Here is a 26,445-nt window from a genome sequence, read left to right on the forward strand (position 1 = left end):
AATGTCTTCTACGTGCCAGGCACTACATGTTTTTAATTCATTACATCTTCATTTAAAATTCTTCTTACAATCGAAAACGTAGGTATTTTCATCATTTACATTTGTACAAGAGGTACAGAGAGGTTAAGTATCCTTGCCCAGGATCAAAGAGCCATCAAGCGTTGAGCTGAGCTAAATCTTGACAGAGGAGGGGGACTTGAAATTTGTGCATGTGGTGCACAAATTTACCGGGCGGTGGTAAAGCTTTCCACACTGGAGTGGTTTTAGTTCACCCGTTCGCAAAACAGGAATTAAAATATTACTGCTTGTTGGGATTGTACCCATCAAATTAAATAGTATATTTAAGAGTCAGTATTGTGCCTGGAAACCTGTTAAGCACTAAATAAATGCTATTAATTTCATTTTATTCCTTTAAGGTGGAACACTGTGGCGAAGCTAGGTATGAGTTCAAGGTTTAGCTACTCACCGTATACCGGCTTTGCAAACGCGTAATTTACATTGTTATATCAACGACGCGAGGGCCTTCTAGTCGCTTTAGGTTACCATATATGATAGGGCCACTATTTTTACTTCTTTCAGTTTTTGACAGCCTCACCTATTTTCTGTTAAGTTCTCCACCTACTCCATTTTATTCCGCCACCTCCGCCACAAACGAAAGGCTCCGAGGAGGCGCAGAGCGGCGCGTGGGTGGGCACCTAATCCCGCCACAAACACGGCCTCACCCTTTCGCGCAGAGCGCGAATGCTCAACCCAGTTCTCGCGAGAGGAGACGAGCTTTTTGAACGAAAACTTCGAACCACACCCTACTCCCCAAGGGTCACGGGACTAGAGCCTGCGATCTTGACCCAAGGTTTTTCCTGCTTGCCTATTGGCTACGGGCTGTCGCGAGGTCCATTCCGGAAGTAGACACCCAAACTATACTCCTCGGCGGAAGCGTGTCACGACCTAGCAGTCTCCCCTCAGCGGAAGTTCGTCAGTGCGCAGTTACCTCCGTACAGCGGATGTGTGTCGCCGCTTAAGTGACGCTGGGGAGCGCTTGCAGCCTTCGCCGCTGCCTTCTGGTTGAAGCACTATGGAGGAAGAGAGAAAGAATAACAACAAACGGTGGTATTTTACTCGAGAACAGCTGGAAAATAGCCCATCCCGTCGCTTTGGCCTGGACCCAGATAAAGAACTTTCTTATCGTCAGCAGGCGGCCAATCTGCTCCAGGACATGGGGCAACGTCTTAACGTGTATCCTTGCGGCCTAGGCCTTCGGCCTTGGAATCAGCCCCGCCTTGCTCTCGGGTCCAGGCCCCAGGCTCTGTCAGGGACGGAAGTGGGGAGAGGGTGGGCAGGGGCTGGATGTCTAGGTGGGAGAGACTGCGACGCGGCAGGCTGAAGTTGAGTGTTCGCGCGAGGGTGGCGAGGCGGACTTAATTTCCCGCTCGCTCACCGATGCCACCAACCGTGCCGGGAATTCGCATGCTTCCCGGTTTATGTTTTAACCAGCCCTTCTTAGGCCATTTTCGGTGTGTTCTGATCGCATGTTCTGGTGACTGAGGTTATACTTTTCTGCCATAACCTAGGGAGTCTGGTGGAGATTTTAGCGTTGATGAGTGCCTCTTGAACTTAGTGTGTAAAGAGAATTTTGAGAAATTCAGTACCTGATGGTCTTATAAAGGGTGGCCTAGAATTAATGCCCAGCTTTGGTTCAATGCCCAGCTTTGGTATAAAGGGTGGCCTAGAATTAATGCCCAGTTTTGGTTCAAAGTCCGTTCTTCCCACTTACTAACTGTGTAAGAAACTTGTTAATTCTTGGTGTTCTCTGTAAAATGGGATGGTACCTCTTGCATTTAATTTCTATGGCCCACACAATACTTGGCACTCAGGTTCAAATAGTAGCTACTGTTAAGAGTTTCACAGAATTTCAGAGGAAGGGGGGATGCCATTTGGATTTGTAGGGATGTAGACCTATGGATCTAACGTTTAAAAAAACTGTTGAAAAATAATTGGGTTTTTGGAAGCATTTTTCTCAGTCTCGTTGCGATCTTCCTTGCATATTCTCTCTGGCTCAAATAAGTCTTTATAAAAGTTATCTACAGATTAAAATATATACATTGGAGTTTTAAGATACTCAGAGTGCTAATGTATATTCGTTTTTCTCATATTTCAAAGATGAGGAAATTGGTGATTTTTTTCTTTTCCCCCCCTCCAAGCATTTTTTGGCTTTTCATTTCAGGTTTATTATCAGTAGTTCAATACAAAACATTTAATCATGATTAGTGACATGAATACCAGCAATATTTTCAAAAATCAGGTGCCAGTATTATCTGGTAACATCAATTTTCCCAAAACAAATTAACCAACATAACACAATTTCAGTAGATGGTGATACCATGAGCATAATTCATACAAATTACAAAAATGGCAATAGTTTAAAATCATACACGTTGTTTCACCATTTCATAAAACTTCTTTCTAAACTTCTACAAACTTTCCCAGTGTAAAAAGACTCCTTAAAAACAACATGATAACGTTAACTACAAAATATACTCTGGACATAAAGGGAGTTATTTTTCAGATTTTAACTTTAAGATTTTTTTTTTTATTTGACAAAGTTTATTTTTCAAAATACACAGCTGGTGGGACCTGTTACTCATCTTCACCAGCAGCTGGGGCATCCCCACCCTTGGTGTTACTGGTGTAAATTATTTGGGGCCTGTGCTTTGAAACTAGTTCAATAAGTCCTTTACTAAGGAGCTCCTGAAGGTCTGCCCTGGCCAGGGAACCTTGGATCTTGTCTTTCAGAGGCAACAGCTGGGGTTACAAGCTTATAGCTGGGAACTTCCTTACAAAGTTTGTCATATGTTGCTTTGTCAAACAAAATGAGGTTATTGTGCTTGTCCTGAACTTTGCCTTTGGCCCACGTCTTATTTTGGCCTTGCCCCCTTATTTGTTCTCTGGGTCCTTGTCTTTCTTGGCCAACTTTCCAGTATCTTTCTTGTCATCCTCAGGTGGTATAGGGAAACTTAAAGATAAGATGTCAGACAAAAAGGAAGATTTTTTTTTTTAATGTTAAAAAATACAGTGAGGAATTTGTTGAGGGAGGTGGAGAAAAAGGAGCTTCCAGTTGATGGACTCAATATGTCTGAAAATACTTCAGTAATATAGAGGAAAAACATGCAGAGCAAGAATGTATTATAAATAAAAGTCTTCAAGCAATATGAGATGAACAGTTCTCGCATCAGTTTCACCTGAAGGAGAAAGGTGTTGAAGAATACTTGTTTACAGAATCTTTTGCAAGGTAGAGCTGGCCACCTCCAATGATTCATCTTTTACTAGAACAGTTCCATAAAAGTCCATTTACTTTTCTAAAATCTCATCCACTTTGTCATTTAGGTGACCAATTTTCAGAATGTGTTCAACATTGGCTACCCCCTCTGCCTTAAGTGTCCCTGGGAGTCTCTCAAGTAGAATTACATTGCTGTTGTCTTTTAGTTGATTGAAATATTCTGTGTTCTTTGGGTATCATCATGTTTGTTAAATATATGAATTAGTTCTTTAAATCCTTTGAGTACCCCATTGTAATCAAAACCCATGAAGTTGGACACTACTTTCACATTTGGATAATAGACACCAGCTTGATGGATAATCTCTAGTATATCACTGATACTAGCTGAAAATACGAACACAGGGATACTACGTTGGAGCTTTTCAGAGAAATTTTCATACTCTTCCTTGAGCATAATATCAGATTCTATCACAATTTGTTTAGGTTTTGATAAAACCTGTTCAACAAGCAAACGTGTAAGTTAGTTTACCATTCTGTCATATAAGGGTACTACTCTTCTATGGTAAGAACGGGATCGATTTCAATAGCATATTTTTTCTTTAGTTCCAGTAATTTTTTTCAACATTCATCTGAAATTAGCTTACAGTTGTCAATCACATTATGACATGTTGGACATCTTTTTCCTTTGTAAGAAAATCTACTCAGTGTCAAATCAGACTCTGTTAATCTGAAAATGGCCAGCTCCTCCTTTGATAAGACCACAGATGCTTTCTTCTACTCTTGTAGGGGTATCCATGTGAACTGAACTTTTCTGGAATTCTGGCATCATTTTCACATGTGTAGCAGAATCTTAGTCATTTCTTGGTTGTCCAGTCTTCCTGAAGGCACTCTTGAATTCTTCTGCCCTTTTTTTGTTCTAGAACAACAGCATAGGTGGTAAGCAATATCCAGAGATACAGGGCTTGAATATAGGCATCTCGATGATTTGGTCATCTGCCCTGTCTTCCTCTTCAAGGTGAATATGTACTTGGTCAGCACCACCCCTGCCACCAGGGCATGGACACTTCTAGCTACCATGGCACACCCTTGCCACTGCTGCCTGGTCCATGGATGGGCCCTCATGCACAGATGGGGCCGAAAAGAACAGGTTGATTCAAGCATTTTTTCTTCAGAAAATATACTCATTTTGTAGCAGAAAGTGCTAAAATAGTTTTAAAGTTCTTTTCACTCTGAAAGTGAAAAAGTACCCTTGGGTGCACCTTCCATTTAAATGTGTTGCTGAATGTGTAATGCTTGTGTTTTAAGTGCTCATTTCAAAAGAGGTGTTTTCGTTATTGCCAGTATCCAGTTTGTTTCCTAAGCATCCATCCGTGTACTGAGTTAAACCTTTTGTTTAAAATTCTGTTTCAGTGTATCCTAGCCCTTTTTATATGTGTGTTGTTATTAAGGTTTTTGCCATTATGGGACTGCCTCATCTCTGTATACCCTACATTGTCTTCAGTGGTCTTTAGGAGTAAGGCATTTTACAGATTTTCTTTTCAGTGATTGAATATCAACTCACTCCACAGTGGTTTTGGTCCCAGAGATCACCATATGAGGAGGCTTGGTTGCCAGAGAGAAATGGAACTGAAAAGTTAATTGCTGGAGATTGGAAGGTGAGGTGGTAGTGGAGACATATCTCTAGGGCCAGGTCAGGGAGGGCATTGTAAATCATGTGAAGAGAGATCCTGAGCTAATGAATCACCATTGCAGGATTTTCAGTAGGCAAGTGATAGGTTTAGGGCCTTAGGTAGTTTTGTTTATATTCCTTCTTGATTCACACATGCTGAGGAGCTTGCTCGTTTATTCAGCAGATTTCTAGTGAATATCCCTTATATTTAAGGTGTGCTAAGTGTCAATTTGTAGTTAATAATTTGGTGGAGAAGTAAGTATGCTTTTCATTTGGGAGTATCTACTATGCTCAGTTCACATGGTCATTTTGGGAGGATATAGAGGTTATATTTTGGGGAATTGTACTGCCTGCCTGTTTTGTGCCTTACCTTGAACATTTTAGCTCACAATTGACTATCAACACTGCTATAGTATACATGCATCGATTCTACATGATTCAGTCCTTTACACAGTTCCATCGAAATGTAAGTATTATTTTTATATAGTGTAATCATTTTATGATTAATTCCAGCTTCATATTTATTTTGTGATTGATCTTTTATGCTGAACTGGGATTTGAAGTTTAGAATTTAGGGTTAGTCACTTTCATTATGTGCTGTACTGTTTTAAAACCAGCCTTCCAAATTTCCTATGAAGAATCTAGTCAGTAGTTTGGTAGATTGAGTGTATCCCTAGAGTGGGTGGAATCTTAGTAAAGAAATAGATTATTGAACACTTAACATTTAGGGTGGGAGAGTAGAATTAAAGGCGGAGGTACTTCTCCTAGGGCAAGAGAAGCAAAAAAACCCAAAATAAACAAGGGACTACATCAAACTAAAAAGCTTCTGCACAGCAAAAGAAACCATCAACAAAATGAAAAGGGAACCCACTCTGTGGGAGAACATATTTGCCAATGATACATCTGATAAGGGGTTAATTTCCAAAATATACAAAGAACTCATATAACTCAACACCAGAAGGAAACGATCCAATTTAAAAAATGGGCAAAGGACCTGAATAGACATTTCTGCACAGAGGACATACAGGTCGCCAATAGACATGAAAAAATGCTCACTGTCACTAATTAGAGAGATGCAAATTAAAACTACAATCATATATCGCCTCATACCTGCTAGAATGGCTGCCATCAGTATATCAACAAGTGCTGGTGGCTATGTGGAGAAAAGGGAACCCTAGTACACTGCTGATGGGAATGCAGACGGCTGCAGCCACTGTGGAAAACAGTATGGAGTTTTCTCAGAAAATTAAAAATGGAACTGCCATTTGACTCAGTGATCCCACTTCTGGGAATATATCCTAAGAATCCTGAAACACCAATCAGAAAGAATATATACTCCCCTATGTTCATAGCAGCATTATTTACAATAATTAAAATTTGGAAACAGCCCAAGTGCCCATCAGTAGATGAGTGGATAAAAAAGCTGTGGTACATTTACACAATGGAATACTATGTGTCTGTAAAAAAGAAGGAGCTCTTAACCCTTTGCAACAGCATGGATGGACCTGGAGTTTATTTTACTAAGTGAAATAAGCCTGTTAGAGAAAGAGACCACTGAAAGCAAAAACCCAGATAAGGGGGGACCACTGTTGTATCCCTGCTGCTCTGTTCATTAGATTTCACTTATATGTGGACTCTAATGAACAGAATAAACTGACGAGCAAAATAGGTCTAGAAGCATGGATGCATGGAACAGAATGACAGATCTCAGAGGGGTGGAGGGAATGGGAAAAGATTAACCAAAGAACATAAATGCATAGCCCATGGACACAGTAATGTGGTGAAGGCCTGGGGTGGGGCCGGTACTGGGTGGAGGAGGGCAAACGGGGTGGGGAATGGGGGACATCTGTTATACTGTCAACAATTTAAAAAAAAAATCTTTTGTGTCCTATATCCCGTTGTTTGTATCACTTTAGTGTTCAAAATGTGCTTCATGCCCTGATTGCCTGTACCTTTGTTCATGCCCATTTTCCTCTGATTCTTTCCTTATCCTAAGCTCTAGGAATGTATATGTAGCAAGCTTTATATAATACTACTACAAATATGAAGGAAGAGAATTGTTACCGTGAATTGAATTGTGGAGAAAAATCTGTTCTATCAAAGTATAACAGAGAGCAGCAGGGAGACAACAGCGGTCCCCCCTTATCTGGGTTTTTGCTTTCAGTGGTTTCGGTGCTTGTGGTCAGCTGCCTGTGGTCAGTGAAGGTCAAAAATGTTAACTGGAATATTCCTGAAATAATTGATAAGGTTTTTTGTTGTTGTTGTTAATCCCTGCCTGAGGATATGTATTTTTCCCATTGATTTTTAGAGGGGGGGAGAGAAACATCAGTGTGAGAGAGACACATCGATTGGTTGCTTCCCATTGGGGCTGGGGATCAAACATCAGTGTGAGAGAGACACATCGATTGGTTGCTTCCCATTGGACCTGGGGATGCAACCCAGGTCTCTTGACCAGGAATTGAACCTGAGACCCTTTGGTGTGAGGGCTGGCACTCTAACCACTGAACCACACCAGCCAGGGCAACAATGGATACGTTTTAAATTGTACCCTGTTCTGAGTAATGTGATGAAATCTTTTGCAGTATTGCCTTAGTAGCAATCTCAGATATGAGAGGGAGGAGGGAGAGAGAGAGAGTACATTTACACAACTTATTATGGTATATTGTTATAATCTCTTATTATGTTATTGTTATTAATACCTTACTGTGCCTTATTTATAAATTAAACTTTATCATAGGTGTGTATGCATAGGAAAAAATAGTCTACGTAAGGTTTGATACTATTTGAAGCTTCAGGCATCTGTTGGAAGTCTTGGAATGTATCCCCTGAGTATAATGGGGGACTTCCACATTAGAATGCATGTTACTTCTATTCATTAAAGTGAAGTAGATATTTCAGTTCTATAAAATTTCTTTTATTCCTGGTGAATTCTAGCTCTTGTCATTACCATCTTTGATTTATTGCAATATTCTTATGATTCAAGAGATGTTCTACTTCTGAGGTTCCCCAGATCACCAGGCTTACATGTATGTCATATTGCTCTAATCTCTTATATTGTACAGTGTCTGAGTTTGATATCTACCTGTGTATTGGTTTGAATTTTTTTCTCCTCTAAGTACCTTCCATGTATAACCTCTTGAATATACTACTATGCTTTGAATTCCTTTTTTTTTTTAAATATATATTGATTTCAGAGAGAGGAAGGGAGAGGGAGAGAGAGAGATAGAAACATCAATGATGAGAGTCATTGATCGGCTGCCTCCTGCACGCCTCCAACTGGGGATGGAGCCCGCAACCTGGGCATATGCCCTGACCGGGAATCGAACCCCGATCGCCTGGATGCTAGGTCAATGCTCAACTGCTGAGCCACGCCCGGCCGGGCTGAATTCCTTTTTTAAAAAAGACTTATGCCCCCATATATATACCTATATGTCATATATAAGTCTAATTGAGATAATTCTCTTACAATAAAATTCTTCCTTTTAAAGGGTACAATTCACTGGTTTTTAGTATATTCACAGAGTTGCACCACTATGACGATGACCTGATTCCAGAACTTTTACGTCACCCCAGGAAAAGAAACTCCTCACCCTTTAGCAGTCACTCTCATTCCTCTCTCCTCCTAGCCCCTGGCAACCACTAATCTTTTTTTTTTTTTTTTTTTTTTGGTCTGTATGGATTTGCCTTTTCTGGACATTTCAGTTTACTCCTTTTAAAAAAGTATGTAAAGTGTTTTGATGCAAACTTAATAAAGAATCTCATTTTAAATAGAAAGCAGTCTATTTACATATAGTGACTTCTTGAATAAGTAGCTTTTAATGAGAGTTTGTTGAAGGATCTGTTTTTAGAAGTGGATGTAGATTAATGAATAGGAGGGGAGGACATTTTTAAGTACAGCAAAGAGCAAATGAGGTGATGAAATTGAGGTAAGCAAAGAACTTCGTTTGAGACTTAGTTCTTATTTAGATCTGTACCTTGATCTGGAAATAAATAATTAATATGATTTGTTTTTTCTCCATCTAGTCTGTGGCTCCAGCGGCCTTATTTCTAGCAGCTAAAGTAGAGGAGCAGCCAAAAAAATTGGAACACGTCATCAAAGTAGCACATACTTGTCTCTATCCACAGGAGTCACTTCCCGATACTAGGAGTGAGGTAGGGGATTAATTACACATGTCTATGTTTCTTTATTTTGATTATAACTTAGTTTTGTAACTTTAATTTATTGATGTCCTAATGGGGACTGTTAAAGGAACCATTTAGTGTTTGTTTTTTCCTTAAAAATGTCATAGAAATTTTATGGCAGAAGTTAGTTGTATTCATTGTAAAATTGGAAAAGGCGAAAAAGCAAAAAAGAAAATATATCACCTAGATGTAGATCTTATAAGTGAGCCTTTATTATTTCTAGTTTCTTTTCTGTGAATAGCTCTGTATGTATATCTGTTGTGTTTTTTCACTTACTATATCCCAAATATTTTCCCATTTTAATGTATGGGAATTCTCATACAATATGATTATGTGGAGATAGTATTTCATCATATACATGTGTATATATTTTAACCATTTCATGTTTCTAAGAGGACTTTCTAAGAAATTACAAAAGTTATATATGTTTATTATAAGAGAATCCAAACACTTAAGAATCATTTAAAGTAAAAGTTAAAGCATCTCCCCTCCTCCTCCTAGGAGGATACTGCTGATTACAGTTCCAGTATACTATATTCTTTCAGGTTATTTTTTTTTAGAGGGAGAAGGGGGGAAAGAGAAAAAAGCATCATGTGAGAGAGAAACTTTGATTGGTTGCCTCCTGTATGCGCCCCAACCAGGGATTGAACCAACAACCTTTTAGTGTACGGGACAACGCTCCAACCAACTTAGCCACCCAGCCAGGGCAGATTCTTTTATCCTATGTGTATGCATATAGCTTTTTTTTCTTCCATCCTTACTTGACTTTCTTAAAGAAGGGAAAATCTCTCCTGGCTTTATAAGTCAGTGATTGGGAAGTGGTGATTCGTGAGAAATTGAGAGGTCTGACATTTTTAAGTTCTTGCAGAAAAATTATGGATTACTGTTACTATTTAAGTCATAGTGGATACATGAGTTATCCATTATCAGATAAATAAATGGAATTGTGTGTTCTACTGCTCATTCTGGAGAAAGTGGGGTTTTGGAGGGGGTATTTATTTTGTGTGTGTTGATAGTATCCCCTAATTGTGTGAAGTGTTTTGCATGGCAGTATCTTGACTTCCTTCATTTTCTCTTTGGGCTATACCACTAGCTCTTGTTGAAAAGAGTTATTGCTCTGAACTTTTATTTAGGTTTGAGACTAATTACAAATGCTTTTGGTCTATAGAATTTACCAAATAAGGTAATTTTATTTTAACAAAATAAAACAGAAGCCCTGGCCGGTGTGGCTCAGTTGGGTGTTGTTCCATGTACTGAAGAGTTGCTGGTTTGATTCCCAGTCAGGGCACATACCCGGGTTGCAGGCTTGATCCCCGGTGGGGGACATGGGAGTGGCCAGTTGATGTGCTCTCGAATCGAAGTTTCTCTCTTCTTCCTTTCTCTCGCTCTAAAAATCAATTAACTGTTCTTAAAATAATAATTATCTCTGCTGTTTTTCCTTCTTTGAAGTATATTTCAATTACTTCTCACCTGAGTCTCCCTTTTTTGTGAGGTGATTAGGGGAACATATTTCCTTCACTATATAGAACAGAGAAAACTAGCAGAGTTTAAGTTCTTATTGGACTTACTACAGATTACAAAATTAAGTGGAAAGTTAACTACAACATAAGTCTCTTAACTCCTGGTCCAAGTCTCATTCTCCTAGAGTTCTAGACCAGTGCTGTCCAATGGAAATATAAGGGGAGTCATGTGTAATTTAAAACATTTTAACTTCATTTAAAATTTTTTAATTGAAAAAAGAAAAATTAATTTCAATATATTTTATATAATATATTTTATTTAACCATAAATAATATTATTTCAGTATATAATCAATATTAAAACATTATTAGTGAGGTAGTTTACATTGTTTGTCCCTCCCTTTTTTAAAAAAATATATCTTTATTGATTTCAGAGAGAGGAAGGGAGAGGGAGAGAGCGAGATAGAAACATCAGTGATGAGAGAGTTGTCATTGATCTGCTGCCTCCTGCATGCCCCTGACTGGGGATCAAGCCTGCAACCCAGGCAAGTGCCCTGACCGGGAATTGAACCACAATCTCCTGGATCCTAGGTTGATGCTCAATCGCTGAGCCACGCCTGGCCAGGCTTGTCCCGTTTTCTTTCAACTCTCCTATAAAGTTCTAGAAATTTAACGTTACCCCAAAGGGGAAGTTTTAACAGGAGTCAAATGTTTGAGATTGCCTACATTGCCTATAGGAAGGCTCAGCAAATGTATTTTGATGATGTTGAAGAAGATGTATTTTTAATTTTCTTGTAGCTATATCAAATGAACTTTAAAACCTAAAATGTCAGTCTGAAAATGAACCAGATCTCAGGTGCTTTTTCTGTAGCTATCTATGAATAAAGTATTTTCTCTCAGTATACCACTTTTTTTCTCTTTTAAAAGGAGAATCTGTGCTGAATAGGGATAAAGATTAATTTCAGTTCCTACTCTACCACATAACTCCACCCCTGTCTTTTGTGGCTTTGGTTTTTCTGGGAGGGGTTGTTAGAATTGTTTACACTGTATATATTGCACCTTATGTGTCTTCTCACTTGCAGGCTTACCTGCAACAAGTTCAAGATCTGGTGATATTAGAAAGCATAATTCTGCAGACGTTAGGTAAGTTTATTTTCCTTTAAAACATTAAAGAAATATACATGTAATATGATATGATTTTAAATTTCCAAAATAGAAAACATGAGAAAAATCTCTTGGAAAGGTTTTGCAAATTTAGAGGTTGTAGAGCTCACTTTTACCCTGACCTATATGGAAGAAAGAATGAAGGCACAACTGATCTTTGAAATAGCTTGTTAACAGTCTTTTTTCTTCTTTTTTCCCCTTTCTGGGATTTATGATTTGCTTTTTAAGGTTTGGCAGTTTTTAATTTTCTGATAACTAATGGCAGAAACTATTTAAAGAATTCTTTTCCTTCCATGGATTTTTATAGTCATTGTATTTAGATAACATTTGTTTTTAAATTGGTAATCAGAGTTTAGAACAGCAGAGTGTAGGTAGAAGAATTCAAGCTATCGTAAGTCCTCACTTAACTATATCTATAGGTTTTTGGAAACTGGCTTTAAGTGAAACGATATATAAAGAAACTAATTTTACTATAGTCTAATTGATATAAACAAGAGTTAAGCTCCTATAGCATATTTCTGGTCACAAAAACATCACCAAACTTGTAAATAAAGATCCAAAACACCTTTAATATTACACATTGAAATAAATGTGACTTATATATACATTTGAGAAAGATTAATAAAAACAAGTAAGCTAATGATTTTCCAACCTACGTATTTCAGCTCAGGGTCTTGGATGGCTGGAAAAATATTCCAGTAGCTCAGGGAACAAGGCAGGCACCCACCTTGACAGGATGACCTTCTGTGCAGGGCTTGCTCACTCCCACACTCACTCAGACTGGGACAATTTAGACACACCAAGTCACCTAAATCCCAAAGATGTGCACATCTTTGGGATTTAGGAGAGAACTGGAGTACCTGGAGAAAACCCACACAGACCTGGGGAGAACATGCAAACTCCACACAGACAGTGGCCCTAGCTGGGAATCCATTTTTTTCTCAACATTATAACAAAATGACGTTGAAAGAAATGAAGTTATTGGAGGATCTGCTGTATAGCAGTTCATAGGCAACCCTGATGATGTTCTGTTACCAATTTATTATTATTTTCATCAGAGAGACTGCCTTAAAAAGCGTATTAGCAAATATGGAAAATACAGATTTTTTATCTTCATCGTAACCATATTTTAGGGGACAGTGGTATTTTTCTGGTGGGATAAATTTTTATTTTAATGTGGAAACCAGTAATATCTAATTTGCAGGAATCAGTTATAATTTACATCATGTAAATTTCTCTGTAGAATTTCTTTATCTAGAAAATTTTATTTACATACTCAAAAAGAGAAACTCAAAAAATTTTATAGACACATTGATCTTCCTTAAGTAATTTTAATAAAGACCATTGAGGTTAGATAAAATGATCAGTACCTATTGTAATTAAGATGATGAAGAGGAACAAAACTGAGGTAAGAGAAGAATAGGTTTTAAAAGGTTTTTCAAGTTTAAGCATTACAAGATAGTCATCACTTGATTAAAACTGCTCCTTCCAACCATATAGTACTACATTCTGTTGTCCTTAAAATATGTTCTATGTTTAGAGGTTATTGGGCTTCAGGGGTCTTGAGACTGCATTAGCTTTATTATCTTAGTGGTATCTTCTAGCTCAAAATATTATAAGCAGCTTTGGAGATAATGTGTCTTAGAGAAGAGCATGTTTTGTGTGACAGCCTCTGAATAATAATTTTGGGATAGGAAAAAGAGGGAGACCTTTAATGATGACTGAGATAAGAGATGTATAAAATGTCTCTAGTACTTTAGCTTTTTAACCAATTACTTTTTTTTAGGCTTTGAACTAACAATTGATCACCCACATACACATGTGGTAAAGTGCACTCAACTTGTTCGAGGTAAGGAATCCCAGCTTGAGACGGTGCTCTTAAATTATTTTACCATTTAGAGGCTAAGACTGCTGTGGACAAATACATAACACAGCTGCTAATTAATGTTTTTAGATGATCTCCATTTAAACAGAGTTAGTCTCTCAAGGATGTTTGTCAAGCTGGGGGCAGATTTTGAAAAGACACCAAATCATAAGGAACTAACAGTAATTTTAAGGATATATTGGGAGTGGGCTATCTTGTTGATTCTAGGGTTGATTTTCTGAGACTTTTTTTTTTTTTTTTAAATATATCTTTATTGATTTCAGAGAGAGGAAAGGAGAGGGAGAGAGAGAGATAGAAACATCAATGATGAGAGAGTCATTGATCGGCTGCCTCCTGCACGTCCCCGACTGGGGATTGAGCCCGCAACCTGGGCATGTGCCCTGACCGGGAATCGAACCCGAATCGCCTGGATCCTAGGTCGACGCTCAACCACTGAACCCGGCCGGGCCGGGCCGGGCTGAGACATTCTTAAAAGACCACCCAGAGGATCATTTAGAAATTATTTGAACTTATTTTCATTATTGACAATCCTTTGGCAAAACTTTCTTTTTATTTTAACTTAATTTTAGTAGCTATAATTGCATGGAACCTAGTTCCTCTTAGTTTAAATAGTAGTATCAAGAATATCAACATATCATTGTGCATTTCAGTACCTTTTGTAGACCAAACTGATAATTGGCCTTATTTTGAATTTTGCTTATGTGTATTTTATCTGAAAATTCCAAAAGTTTTCCCTGAGTTGTTTATATTTTGAAAGCGTTAAATGGTTTACATTGAGCAAGCATAGGTTTAAACAGAGATGGATATATGCTAATATTTAATCTAAGGAAGATTAAAATTTGCTTTGTTATCCAGAGCAATTGTTTTATTTTGGAAAAAGAAACTTTCTTTTTGGTAATATATTAAATAATTTGTTATTTCATTATTTCAGGATTAAGTCACAGGTTATTCCATTTAAAACTTTTTATTTTAAAGCATATCACTTTTCCCAAACATATCAAGGTTTTTTGGATTCTGATCTTGCCTCCAAATTATTTCATCCCCTAGTTTAGTATTTCTCAGTGAACCTTTGCATCAGTATCTGGGTTACGTGTTAAAAATGCTTGTGCCTTCTCCAAACATACTGAGTTAACTCTAAGGAGGATGCCCAGGAATTGCATTTTATTTTATTATTTTTAATATGCTTTTTATTCATTTCAGAGAGAGGGAGGAGAGGAGGAGAGAGATAGAAACATCAATGATGAGAGAGTCATTGATCAGCTGCCTCCTGCACGCCCCCTACTGGGGATCGAGCCTGGAACCCCAGCATAAGCCCTGACTGGGAATTGAACCTTGATCTCCTGGATCATAGGTTGATGCTCAACCATTGAGCCACACCGGCCAGGCCAGGAATTACATTTTAAACAAGTGTCAGATACTCAGTGTACGGAATAAAGCTTGAGTCCCTAGGTCTGAAAGCAATCCAATTATTTATAATTAAAAATTGCTGATCTGTTTTTGGTAGAATGTAAACTTTTAAGTGGTTAGGGACCATGTCAGCCTTATTTGCCACTATATTCTCTATCTTGCAAATATTAAATGCTTACTAATTTATTGCTGAGAATAAATGGAACTAATACTTTTTCCCCTTCCACTTTTTTTTTTTTTTTTTTAGCAAGCAAGGACTTAGCACAGACTTCCTACTTCATGGCAACCAACAGGTTTATATTTTAATATTTTTCCTTTATATTTTTGGGATAGGACTTTACTTGGGTTGGGATTATCACTTTTTGAAGGGCATATGGAAAGATGTCAGGTCTGGCACTTAGTAACTAGAACCTAAAGACCCAGGCATGGATCTTTGATGCAATGTGTTATAGACAATTCTCTGGTAAATGTTGAATTTTATGCAGTTTTCATTGTTGTACTTTACATTTCATGGTGCTTTTTAAATTTGATAAGGTGATGTGACTATTTACTACTGATTGATAACCTTCTTAATTCTGCATGTTACTTAGCTTTAAAATATCCAAGAGCTAGTTCTGAAAGTTGATAAACTTGGAATTCATTGATAGTAACTGGAAATCATATTTGGAGGATTCTGCAATATTTAGGATATTTTAAAAGACTCCTTGTTCTTCCCATACTCCCAGATAAATGGGCATGTATATGTGTAAAGAGTTGTAATACTTTTTCTTCTTCCCTTTTTAAAGAAAAAAATTAATACATAACTTGTATTACCAAATGACTTGCTCATTCTCATCTCTAGTCTATTGGTTGTTCATGGAAATCAAAGATATTCCTAATGACTGTCAGGGCTAAGAAGTTCATTTTAATAGACCGATAGGAGAAATTTTTAAAATAAACCATCAAGCATATTCACACTTGAGAGAGTGATTGTCTATTTATTATTTTAAATAGACCAGATCTGTGATTGGCAAGAGACAAAATAATTTATTTATAGGGTATTTCCTTAAGTATTTGATTTAGGGATTATACATATCAAAAATCTTACCATTTTCCTTAAGTTCTGAGCTTATTCTCAGAACAATTGATCCTTGTTTTAATTAAACAGTTTGTTTTAGCTTTTTGTTTTGTTTTGTTTTTGGGTTTTTTTGGGTCCATCAGTTACGTGAATTGAATGATGTGTAGTCAGAAAATTTATAAATGTTACCTGAGCAGGTGGGTTAATGGAAAATAATGTTTAGTGCTGGATTAGAGCACTGGATATTTCTTACCCTTCTTGCTTGCCAGTGTTTTTTTACCTTTTTTTTTTTTAAATAATGGAGAGTTTTAACTTTGGGTTCAGAATTGAGAGCTCATGATACTCTCTTGTTTCCTTCCCTCTGATGTCAGCCTGCATTTGACCACATTTAGCCTGCAGTACACACCTCCTGTAGTGGCCTGTGTCTGCATTCATCTGGCTTGCAAGTGGTCCAACTGGGAGATCCCAGTCTCAACTGATGGGAAGCACTGGTGGGAGTATGTTGACGCCACTGTGACCTTGGAACTTTTAGATGGTAAGTTTTAGAGTAAGGGTCCTTGAAAAGCACTTGATCTTCATCTGTCACATATTTGGCCAAAGGTGACTTGATTCAGATGAAGTAGTTAGTTGAGGTTGTTCTTGTTTCATTACTTCTGTCTCTCTGTGAGTTTTTCTTAAATGTTCTGTTTCATTTGTAGAACTGACACATGAATTTCTGCAGATTCTGGAGAAAACCCCCAACAGGCTCAAAAGAATTCGGAATTGGAGGGTAAGAATTATTGCTGTCAGCTTATGGAACAAACTGTTTTCTTTTTTGATTGCACCAGAACTGGATATGTACTCTAGGTTTGGAATTTCCCTTTTTGTAGTTATGCAATAATCATAATTTCAACTTCATATCTTGGGGACTGGCCCAGAGTCATTGGCTGTAGATGATAGCAGAATGCGTTTCATGTTTTGCAACTCTTGTGATATGGTCAGATGGTCAGCAACATTGAGTATTTTCTGTGTGGAGGCTGTTAAGGAGAAAAATGTGGCTTTTTTGAGTTACAGAGTGTTGGCCTCTGGTAGAGGAAACAGTTACAGGGTTATAGTGGACACCATAATTTTGTCTTTGACATTACCTGCTTTTGATATGGATTTTAGAATTTCGTTTTTATATAGATTGAGGCCTAAAGTTATCTTTTAAATATTTTTCAAAGTCTTAACTTATGAATAGTGAAATAATTTCTCTTTTTATTCAGTGTCAAAAAATTTATTTACAAACATTCCCGCCCTGGCTGGTGTGGCTTAGTTGGTTGGGTGTAGTCCCGTGCACCAAAAGGTTTCTCCTAGTTCAATTCCCTATCAGGGCATATGCAGGGGTTGTGGGCTCGATCCTGGGTAGAGCGTGTGCAGGAAGCTGCCGACTGATGTATCACTCTCACATCGATATTTCTTTTTCTTCCTTCCTCTCTCTCTAAGAGTCAGTAAAAATACTTAAAAACACTCCCTGCATTTCTAAGAAATCCAGACTGAGAAAGTGTAATTGTCTTCTGAGTTGAGTAAGTTGCAGAAAATAAGTTTGCCTAGTGGTAACTTGAGAGCACGTAGGTCATCTTTTAATTTCATATAAAACCTCACCAAAATTTCTAGAATTTGCTTTTGGACTAACTGCAATCACAAGCAGTCATAAGGCATAGATATTCAGGAATTAATTTTAGATATGCACAACCTCATTTTTTTTTATCGCCTTGTAGCATTGGTATAGATTGCTGTGACTTTTTATTTTATTTTATTTTTGAATTTTTATTGATTTCAGAGAGAGGAAGGGAGAGGGAGGGAGAGATAGAAACATCAATTGAGAGAGAGTCATTGATCAGCTATCTCCTGCACATCACCTGCTGGGGATCGAGCCTGAAATCTGGGCATGTGCCCTGACCAGGAATTGAACCTCAGTCTCCTGGATCATAGGTTGATGCTCAGCTGCTGAGCCACACCCTGCCAGGCAAACTCCTCTTCTTCATAGCTGCATTCCTACCCCTTTTAGTTGTTGATACGACAAAATTATATCTTTATACATTATGTGCCCCAAAATATAATTATTTTAAATCTGTTAGGCTCTTATACTATATAAAAAATAAGATTTGGAGTTAAAAACCAAAGTTACAGTAACACTAAGTGTTATACTAATAGTTGTTTTTCCTTAAAATTTGCTAGTCTTGCCCTGGCCCATGTGGCTCAGTGGATAGTACATCAGCCCATGCACTGAAGGGTCACAGGTTCGATTCCCCATCACAGGCACTTAACCTGGGTTGCAGGTTTGATTCCTGGCCCTGGTCAAGGCACATGTGGGAGGCAACCAGTCAATGTGTCTCACATCAATGTCGTCCCCCACCCCGCCCTCTAAAAATCAATGGAAAACATAGCCTCTGGTGGGGATTAACCAAAAAAATTTTTTTGCTAGTCTCTTAAATCATGTAGAAAACAAAAAGTACAGTTACAAACCATTGTTAAGATAATAGCTTTTATAATTGCCCATGTTTTTACCTTTATTTAGATATTTTTTCCTCCATATCACTTCAAGTTACAGTCTAGTCTCCTTTCATTGTATGGCTGGTCTAGTGATCACAAACTCCCTCAGCTTTGTTTATCTGGAAATGTATTAATTTCTCCCTCACTTTTTTGAAGGATATTTTTGCTGGATTTTTGATTGACAGTTTTTTTCTTTTAGCACTTGGAATATATCAGCCCCCTCTCTCTGGCATCCAAAGTATCTGAGAAATCTTGTAATCTTATCTTGTGATCTTGTGTGGGATGATTTACTTCTTTCTTGCTGCTTTTAGGATTCTTTGTCTTTTGAAAATTTGATTGTAATGTGTCTTGTTTTGAGCCTCTCTGAGTTCTTTGTTGGAGTTTGTTGAGCTTCTTGGATGTTTATATTTGTATCTTTCATCAAATTTGGGAAGTTTTCAATCACTATTTCTTCAAATATTTTCTGTGCCCCTTCTGTTTTCTTCTGAAACTGCTACAATGCATTTGTTGGTCTACTTGATGGTGTATCTCAGGTCCTCTGTTCACTTGCTTCAAGTTTTTTCTTTCTCTTCCTTAGATTTGAAAATTTGCATTGTTCTGTCTTCAAGTTTGCTGATTCTTCTGCCTGCTCAAATCTGCCTTTGAATACCTCTAGTGTATTTTTCATTTCAATTGTACTTTTCAGCTCCAGGATTTCTTTTTATTTTCGTTTTAGGCTTTCTGTCTCTTTATTGATAATTGATATTTTCATTTTGTTCATACACTGTTTTCTTGACTTTCTGCACATTTCCTTTAGTTTCTTGAATACCTTTAAGGGAGTTATTTTAAAGTCTTTGTCTAGTAGATCTGCTATCAGGTATTTTTCAGGGACAGTTTCTGTTGATTAATTTGGGGGGGGGCATACTTTCCTTTTTTTTTATATGCCTTGTGATTTTGTTACTGTTGAACACTGGACATTTCAATCTAATAATGTGATAACTCTGGAAATCAGATTTTCTCCTTCCCCATGGTTTGCTGTTTTTCTTACTGTTTTGTTCATTTTGGGGGGTGGAGAGGTTGATTTTGTAAGGTGTCTGTGCTGAGGATCAGCCTGCAGTATAAACTTAAGATCTTTTCAGAGCCTTTCCCTGGATATGTATGGTCATTTTCTAATTTTCCCTGTATATGGAGTTGTTTTCGAATGTGCTACTCTTTAATGTCTGGCTCCCAAAAAGGGAGAAACCAAAAAAGTGATGGGGGAGGAAGGGTGTTGGTCTTTTAAATCCCCTGGAAATTGCTTCAGCCAGGCGGGGGGGTGGAGGGCGGTGTAACAATGACTGCCTGCCTCTTGGTGTACACCTCTGTGGTCAGAAGCAGCATTCAGCGATCACTGCACACATCTCTACTAATTGGAGAATACCGTCATTTTTGCTCACCCTGGCTTCCCAAGGTTCTCTGCAAGCTACTCCAGAAATGGGTGCAGAGCTGCTTGCTACATGGCTGCGGGTGGGCGATGACTAGATTCTACTGTGCTGAGAAATGAAATTTATGGAAATGAACCCCAATTTACTGTTCAAGGCTTACCCTGGAAGTTTAGACTTCAACAGAGTTTAGAGTTCCAAAATAGTTATCATCAGACAGATACTGCCAGTCCAGTTGTTGAGGTGGGGAGATGATTACTGGTGCTTCCTACTCTGCCATTTTCCCAGAATCTTTCTTCTCTTTTTTTTAATGCTAATTAATAGTTCATTATATGTATATACCACATTTTCTTTATCCATTCAAAAATGGACACTTGGGTTGCTTTTATATCTTGGTTATTGTGAATAATGCTGCAGTGAACATGGGAGTGCAGATACCTCTTTGTGATCCTGTTTACATGACTTTTTTTTTTTTTTTAATTTATCTTTATTGTTGAAAGTATTACAGGTGTCCCAGTTTTTCCCCCCCAATTGACCCCCTCCACCTCGTTCCCACCCCCTCCCCAAGTCTTTGCCCCATTATTGTCTGTGTCCATGGGTAATGCATATAATGTCTTTGGTTAATCTCTTCTCACCCTCCACCCCCCTTCCCTCGTCCCTCTGAAATATGATCATCTGTTCCATGCGTCAGTGTCTCTGGATCTATTTAGTTTGTCAGATTCTTTTGTTCATCAGCTGCTTCTTAAAGAATACCTTTCAACATTTCCTGTAGTGCTGGTCTGGTGGTGATGAACTCCTTTAACTTTTTCTTGTCTATTAAGCTCTTTATTTGACCTTCAGTTCTAAATGATAGCTTTGCTGGGTAGAGCAATCTTGGTTGTAATTCCATGTTTTTCATCACTTTGAATATTTCTTGCCACTCCCTTCTGGCCTGCAAAGTTTCTGTTGAGAAATCAGCTGACAGTCGTATGGGTGCCCCCTTGTAGATAACTAACTGCTTTTCTCTTGCTGCTTTTAAGATTCTCTCTTTGTCTTTAACCTTTGGCATTTTAATTATGATATGTCTTGCTGTGGGCCTCTTTGGGTTCCTCTTGTTTGCGACCCTCTGTGCTTCCTGGATTTGTAAGTCTATTTCTTTCCCCAGGTAGGGGAAGTTTTCTGTAATTACTTTTTTATTTATTTATTTTTTAAAAATATATCTTTATTGATTTCAGAGCGAGGAAAGGAGAGGGAGATAGAAACATCAATGATGAGAGAGTCACTGATCAAGCCCGCAACCTGGGCGTGTGCCCTGACCGGGAATTGAACCCCGATCGCCTGGATCCTAGGTCAACGCTCAACCGCTGAGCCACACCTGGCCGGGCTGTAATTACTTTTTTAGATGAATTTTCAATTTCTTGCTCTCTTTCTTCCCTTTCTGCACCCCAATCATACGAATGTTGGGCCTCTTGAAGTTGTCCCAGAGACTCCTTATACTATCTTCGTATTTCTGGATTCTTTTTTCTTTTTGCTCTTCTGGTTGGGTGTTTTTTGTTTCCTCATATTCCAAATTGCTGATTTGATTCTCAGTGTCCTCTACTCTACTGTTGATTTCCTGTAAATTATTCTTCCTTTCAGTTTGTGTAGCCTTCATTTCAAATTGGTACTTTATCATGTCATTGCTTTTCTCCTTGAGCATCCTTATAACCGTTATTCTGAACTCTGTTAGCTTGCTTGGATCTATTTCATTTAGTTCCTTTTCTAGAGATTTCTTCTGTTCTATCTTTTGTGACATATTTCTTTGCCTCCACTTTTTGGCTGCTTCCAGGTGTTTGTTTCTGTGTATTAGGTAGAGCTGCTATGTCTCTTGGAATTTGTAGAATGCCTTTGTATAGTAGATGTCCTGTAGGGTCCAGTGGCTCAGCCTCCCCAGTCACCTGAGCTGGGCCTTCTAGGTGCTCCCCTGTGTGGGCTGTGTGCACTGTCCTGTTGTAGTTGAGCCTTGGTTGCTGTTGGCGTCACTGGGAGGAATTGACCTCCAGGTCAATCGGCTGTGAGGACCAGCTGCAACTACAGCCAAAGAGCTGCTGTGCTGGAGACACCCCTATGGAGCAGGATTTACTTCAGTGGAGCTTTGAGTGTGTCACTGGTGGATGTGGTAGGGTTGTAATCCAGCATGGTCGAGTCTGACCACCAGGTGCACTGTCTCTGGGGCCTCCCGGGAGGTGCAAAGTCACCCTCTGCCAGTGCCTTGCCCAGGGCCACTCAGCATGAACTACACAGCAAAGTGTAGATGGCTGGTACTTGTGCTGGGCTTGGAGGTGTCCAGGAGAGACCAAGCTATGAACCAATGCAGGCTGCCACTAGTGCCAGGCCTGGGGCCCCTTATCAAGCTATACAGGGCATGCTGCTGCTTGTTTGAGAGATTTTAGGAAAGTCCTAAGCATGAGGCTCGAGAGGCCACTTGCATAGAAAAGCCCCTGGAAATGGCCTGGATGAGCTTGCAGGTAGGGAGGGGTGGGGCCTCCAGGAATCACCAGCTCCGGGCCAGAGGTGTGGGTCAGGTGCTGGCTATTCAGATATGGCACCTGCCTGCCAGCTGTGTTCAGGGAGGGCTCTCCCAAGTAACAATGGCCTCTGCTAGCTCTTCTGCCCAGGAGAAAGCTGCCCCTCCAGCTCTTACACCAATTTCAGGCAGGTTAGTTCTTCCCCAAGTGTCCCAGGTTCCTTTCAAGCTGCTGCCCGGCGCTGGTGCTCAGAGGGAGCGCGTCTGAATGAGTTCGTGTGCAGGCCCTTTAAGATGAGCTGCTGGGGCTCCCGCAGCCTCCCCAACCCTCAGCGACAGTCCTCGCTGGTTTTCATAGCCTGAAGGTGTGGGGATTTCTCTTCCCGGCCCTGGAACCCTGTGCTGGGGGCTCATGTGGGGCTGGGACCCCTCACTTCTCCGGGAAACCTCCACCACAGAGATACCCCTCCTGGGTTTAAACTGCCGCATCAGGTGTGGGCCTGGGGCTGCATCTCTGCGATTCAGCCCCAGTCTGCCGGTGCCTCCGCCCCTCCTACCAGTCTCGGTGTTTCTTCAGTTCCCTGGTTGTAGGGCTTCTGTTCAGCCAGATTTCAGGAAGTTCTAAGTGATGATTGTTCTGTATTTTAGTTGTAATTTCGATGTGGTTGTGGAAGGCGGCAGGTACAGCTGCTACCTATGCCGCCATCTTGTTTCCTCCTACATGACTCTTGATTGAAGGTTTTAAAATCTTAGGTCTTCTGATGGTAGTAATTACTAATCTCATGTTACAGTAGCCTCCTTATTATGGGCTATGAAAAACTTCAGTGTCACAGCAAGCACAGTCTACTCATTTCAGTGTTTTTTCCACATAATAAATTACCTGAAGTGAAGAGATATCCTTTGTTTCATTCTAGGCATACCAGGCTGCCCAGAAAACAAAAGCAGATGACCGAGGAGCAGATGCAAACACTTCAGAGCAGACAATCCTCAATATGATTTCCCAAAGCTCTTCAGACACAACTATTGCAGGTTTAATGAGCATGTCAACTTCTTCTACCACAAGTGCAGTGCCTTCCCTTCCAGCCACTGAAGAGTCATCCAGCAACATAAGCAGTGTGGAGATGTTGCAGGGCGAGCGTTGGCTGTCTTCCCAACCTTTTAAACTAGAACCTGCTCAGGGTCATCGGACTAGCGAGAATGTAGCACTTATAGGAGTTGATCATTCCTTGCAACAGGATAGTTCCAATGCATTTGTTTCCCAGAAGCAGACTAGTAAGAGTGTGCCATCAGCTAAAGTATCACTGAAAGAATACCGTGCAAAGCATGCAGAAGAGTTGGCTGCCCAGAAGAGGCAACTGGAGAACATGGAGGCCAATGTGAAGTCACAGTATGCATATGCTGCCCAGAATCTCCTGTCTCAGCATGATAGCCATTCTTCGGTCATTCTGAAAATGCCCATAGAGGGCTCAGAGAATCCTGAGCGGCCTTTACTGGAAAAGGCTGACAAAACAGCTCTTAAAATGAGAATTCCAGTCCCAAGTGGAGATAAAGCTGCCTCTTCAAAACCAGAGGAGATAAAAATGCGCATTAAAGTCCATGCCGCAGCTGACAAGCACAATTCTGTGGATGACAGTATCACAAAGAGCCGAGAGCACAAAGAAAAGCACAAGACTCACCCATCTAATCATCATCATCATCATAATCACCACTCACACAAGCACTCTCACTCACAGCTTCCAGCTGGTACTGGGAACAAACGGCCAGGTGATCCAAAACATAGCAGCCAGACAGGCTCCTTAGCACACAAAGCCTATAGCTTGTCTAGTTCTTTTTCCTCTGCCAGTTCCGCTCGTAAAAGGGGTCCCCCTGAAGAGACTGGAGGGGCATTGTTTGATCACCCTGCCAAAATTGCCAAGAGTACTAAATCCTCTTCCATAAATTTCTTCCCTCCTCTTCCTACAATGGCCCAGTTGCCTGGGCATAGCTCAGACACAAGTAGCCTTCATTTTTCACAGCCCAGCTGTAAAAGTCGAGTTCCTCATATGAAACTGGATAAAGGCCCTGCTGGGGCCAATGGTCACAATGCAACCCAGACAATAGACTATCAAGATACTGTGAATATGCTTCACTCCCTTCTCAGTGCCCAGGGTGTTCAGCCCACTCCGCCCCCTGCATTTGAATTTGTTCATTCTTATGGTGAATATCTGAATCCACGGGCTGGTGGAATGTCCTCCAGATCTGGCAATACAGACAAACCCCGATTACCACCTCTACCTTCAGAACCTCCTCCACCACTTCCACCCCTTCCTAAGTAAAAAAGAAAAAGAAGAGAAGAAAAACTTTAAAAACATGTTTTTTTGTTTCTGGGTTTTTTTAAACTACTGATTCTGAACTAAGAAAATTACTTCCCTAATGAAATGTCTCCCTTCTTGGACTAGGGAATAAATTAATATTGAGACATAAGTGGGAGGATGGTAGAGGACCTTGGTTATTGTATCTGCTGCCTCAGAAATGTAACTATTTTATAGTTTTTACTGGTATTAGAAAGGTGAGAATGTGTTGAAGCTGTGAAAGATTAAGAATACTTTCTCTATTCTTGGCCTCTCCATCTCTTAATTAGGTTGATTAGAGTTGATATCTTCCCTCTTCTTGCCAGGACTGAAACATGGAGGGTTTGTTTTATCAAACAGTTGTGGATCCTTTTGGTGTTTAATATGTCAGAAGAGAGGAAGTATTTAAACGTCAAAATCTTTTAAGAGACTTTAAAAAAATAATTTAAAGAAAGTAAGTTATCTGTTTAGTTTTTTTTATATAATTGGGGAAGGGATAGGGATTTTGCTGTGTATGGTATACATAGCAATGAGTCCTGGGGGTGGGATTGGAGGGCGGAGGGTGTGTAGGGGGGCTGGGGGGGTAGGCTTTTTTTGGCCACGAGTTCTGAGATAGGCTCTGGCCACTTGAAGTGTTGCGACCTTTAAGTGTGTATGTAAGTGTGGGTATGTATGTTTTTAAGTGTGTGTGTTTAAATATCATGTTTTCTCTTTTCCCTTCCTGTCCCTCACCGTTTTCACTTCCCAACAGTCTACTAGAGAGAATACGGCGTTGCCTTTAGAATGTAAGGGAAGGAAGAGGCATGTATTCTACTTGGTATTTTTCCCTTTCTTTTTGTTGTAATTGAGTGGTAGCCCTCTAAATTCAAATTTGGGCAAGTGCAGCCAATGGCCTGATTTTGGACTCTGTTATAAAAACTTGCTTTTTACCACCTGTTTCTTTTGATTCAGAACAAAGGTGGGGTTGAGGAAGAGGTTTGGAGAGCAAGGCTGGCTTCTGCCGTACAGAATTGGGTGTGTCTTTTTTCAAGTTGACTTTTGGGAAAGTGTTCAAGTGAGAGAAGTCTCAGGGTCTCTGATGGGAAGGGATATGTGCTATACATCCTACCTGTGAAAGCCCAGACCATGTGTGAGAATAGTTCTGGGAGAAGCCATGGAGTGAGAGGATCCTGAAAACAATGAAATTGTGATTTGGGAATTTTTAGGACATTGTATTTTAAATTATATTATAAATGTGAGACTTGCTTTTTATCTGTGTAGCTGAAGGGGAATAGCTGCATCCTCAATTTTTGCAGCCTATATGTCTTCAGAGATTGGAGCTTGTGAATTTAACAGTACTGGTGCCATGAGGGTGAGCAAGCCTAGGCCACATATACTGTTATGTGTAGGTTATCCGTTCTTGGTGGCTTTAGATGCTAGGCAGAGGTTCTTCAGACTTCTAAGAATCCTTTAAAAAATGGCTCAGGTGTCTGTTCTTATGGGTGCTTGATTATCCCAGATTTTAGGAGTGAACATTTGTCTTGAGGAATGAAATCTTCTAAGGGGCTAGAAGAATCCTAATAAACCAAGTTGTCGAACTGAAAATGCCGCCCAGCCACAGATCATTTGATGTGATATT

General features: G+C 39.5%; 1 protein-coding gene and 2 pseudogenes across 5 annotated transcripts; 1 reads left to right on the forward strand and 2 right to left on the reverse strand.

Annotated features, from left to right (window-relative positions):
• Window positions 1-999: 999 nt before the first annotated feature.
• Window positions 1,000-25,261, forward strand: CCNT1 (cyclin T1). 3 transcript variants are annotated; one of them, XM_081127863.1, is made up of 9 exons: window positions 1,003-1,233; window positions 5,328-5,409; window positions 8,967-9,095; window positions 11,668-11,728; window positions 13,536-13,598; window positions 15,289-15,334; window positions 16,470-16,633; window positions 16,797-16,867; window positions 23,412-25,261. In XM_081127863.1, the coding sequence occupies exons 1-9, from the start codon at window positions 1,073-1,075 to the stop codon at window positions 24,810-24,812; spliced, it is 2,178 nt and encodes a 725-aa protein (XP_080983989.1). In that variant the 5' UTR covers window positions 1,003-1,072; the 3' UTR covers window positions 24,813-25,261. The 3 variants fall into 3 exon arrangements, 2 of the variants coding, with proteins under 2 accessions (XP_080983990.1, XP_080983989.1); XM_081127864.1 differs by lacking the exon at window positions 16,470-16,633 and having other exon boundaries at window positions 1,000-1,233; window positions 23,412-25,255; XR_013998130.1 differs by lacking the exon at window positions 16,470-16,633 and having other exon boundaries at window positions 23,412-24,810.
• On the reverse strand, window positions 2,609-3,227 carry LOC308553590 (small ribosomal subunit protein eS25 pseudogene; annotated as a pseudogene). Its single transcript has 2 exons — window positions 3,217-3,227; window positions 2,609-3,010 (listed from the first exon to the last, which is right to left on the reverse strand). The product of its transcript is annotated as a small ribosomal subunit protein eS25 pseudogene (transcript).
• Window positions 3,268-4,382, reverse strand: LOC308552660 (cytosolic 5'-nucleotidase 3A-like; annotated as a pseudogene). Its single transcript has 2 exons — window positions 4,232-4,382; window positions 3,268-4,085 (listed from the first exon to the last, which is right to left on the reverse strand). The product of its transcript is annotated as a cytosolic 5'-nucleotidase 3A-like (transcript).
• Window positions 25,262-26,445: the final 1,184 nt, after the last annotated feature.

Source organism: Miniopterus schreibersii (assembly GCF_964146895.1).
Source record: "Miniopterus schreibersii genome assembly, chromosome: 2".
Lineage (NCBI taxonomy): Eukaryota > Metazoa > Chordata > Mammalia > Chiroptera > Miniopteridae > Miniopterus > Miniopterus schreibersii.

What these genes read in the sequence shown, in the direction of transcription:
- CCNT1 (XM_081127863.1), top strand. Translation starts at nt 1,073, where the DNA reads ATGGAGGAAGAGAGAAAGAATAACAACAAACGGTGGTATTTTACTCGA. An exon ending in ATGGGGCAACGTCTTAACGT is followed by an intron (nt 1,234 to 5,327) that starts GTATCCTTGCGG and finishes TGAACATTTTAG; the next exon opens with CTCACAATTGACTATCAACA. An exon ending in TTCCCGATACTAGGAGTGAG is followed by an intron (nt 9,096 to 11,667) that starts GTAGGGGATTAA and finishes TCTCACTTGCAG; the next exon opens with GCTTACCTGCAACAAGTTCA.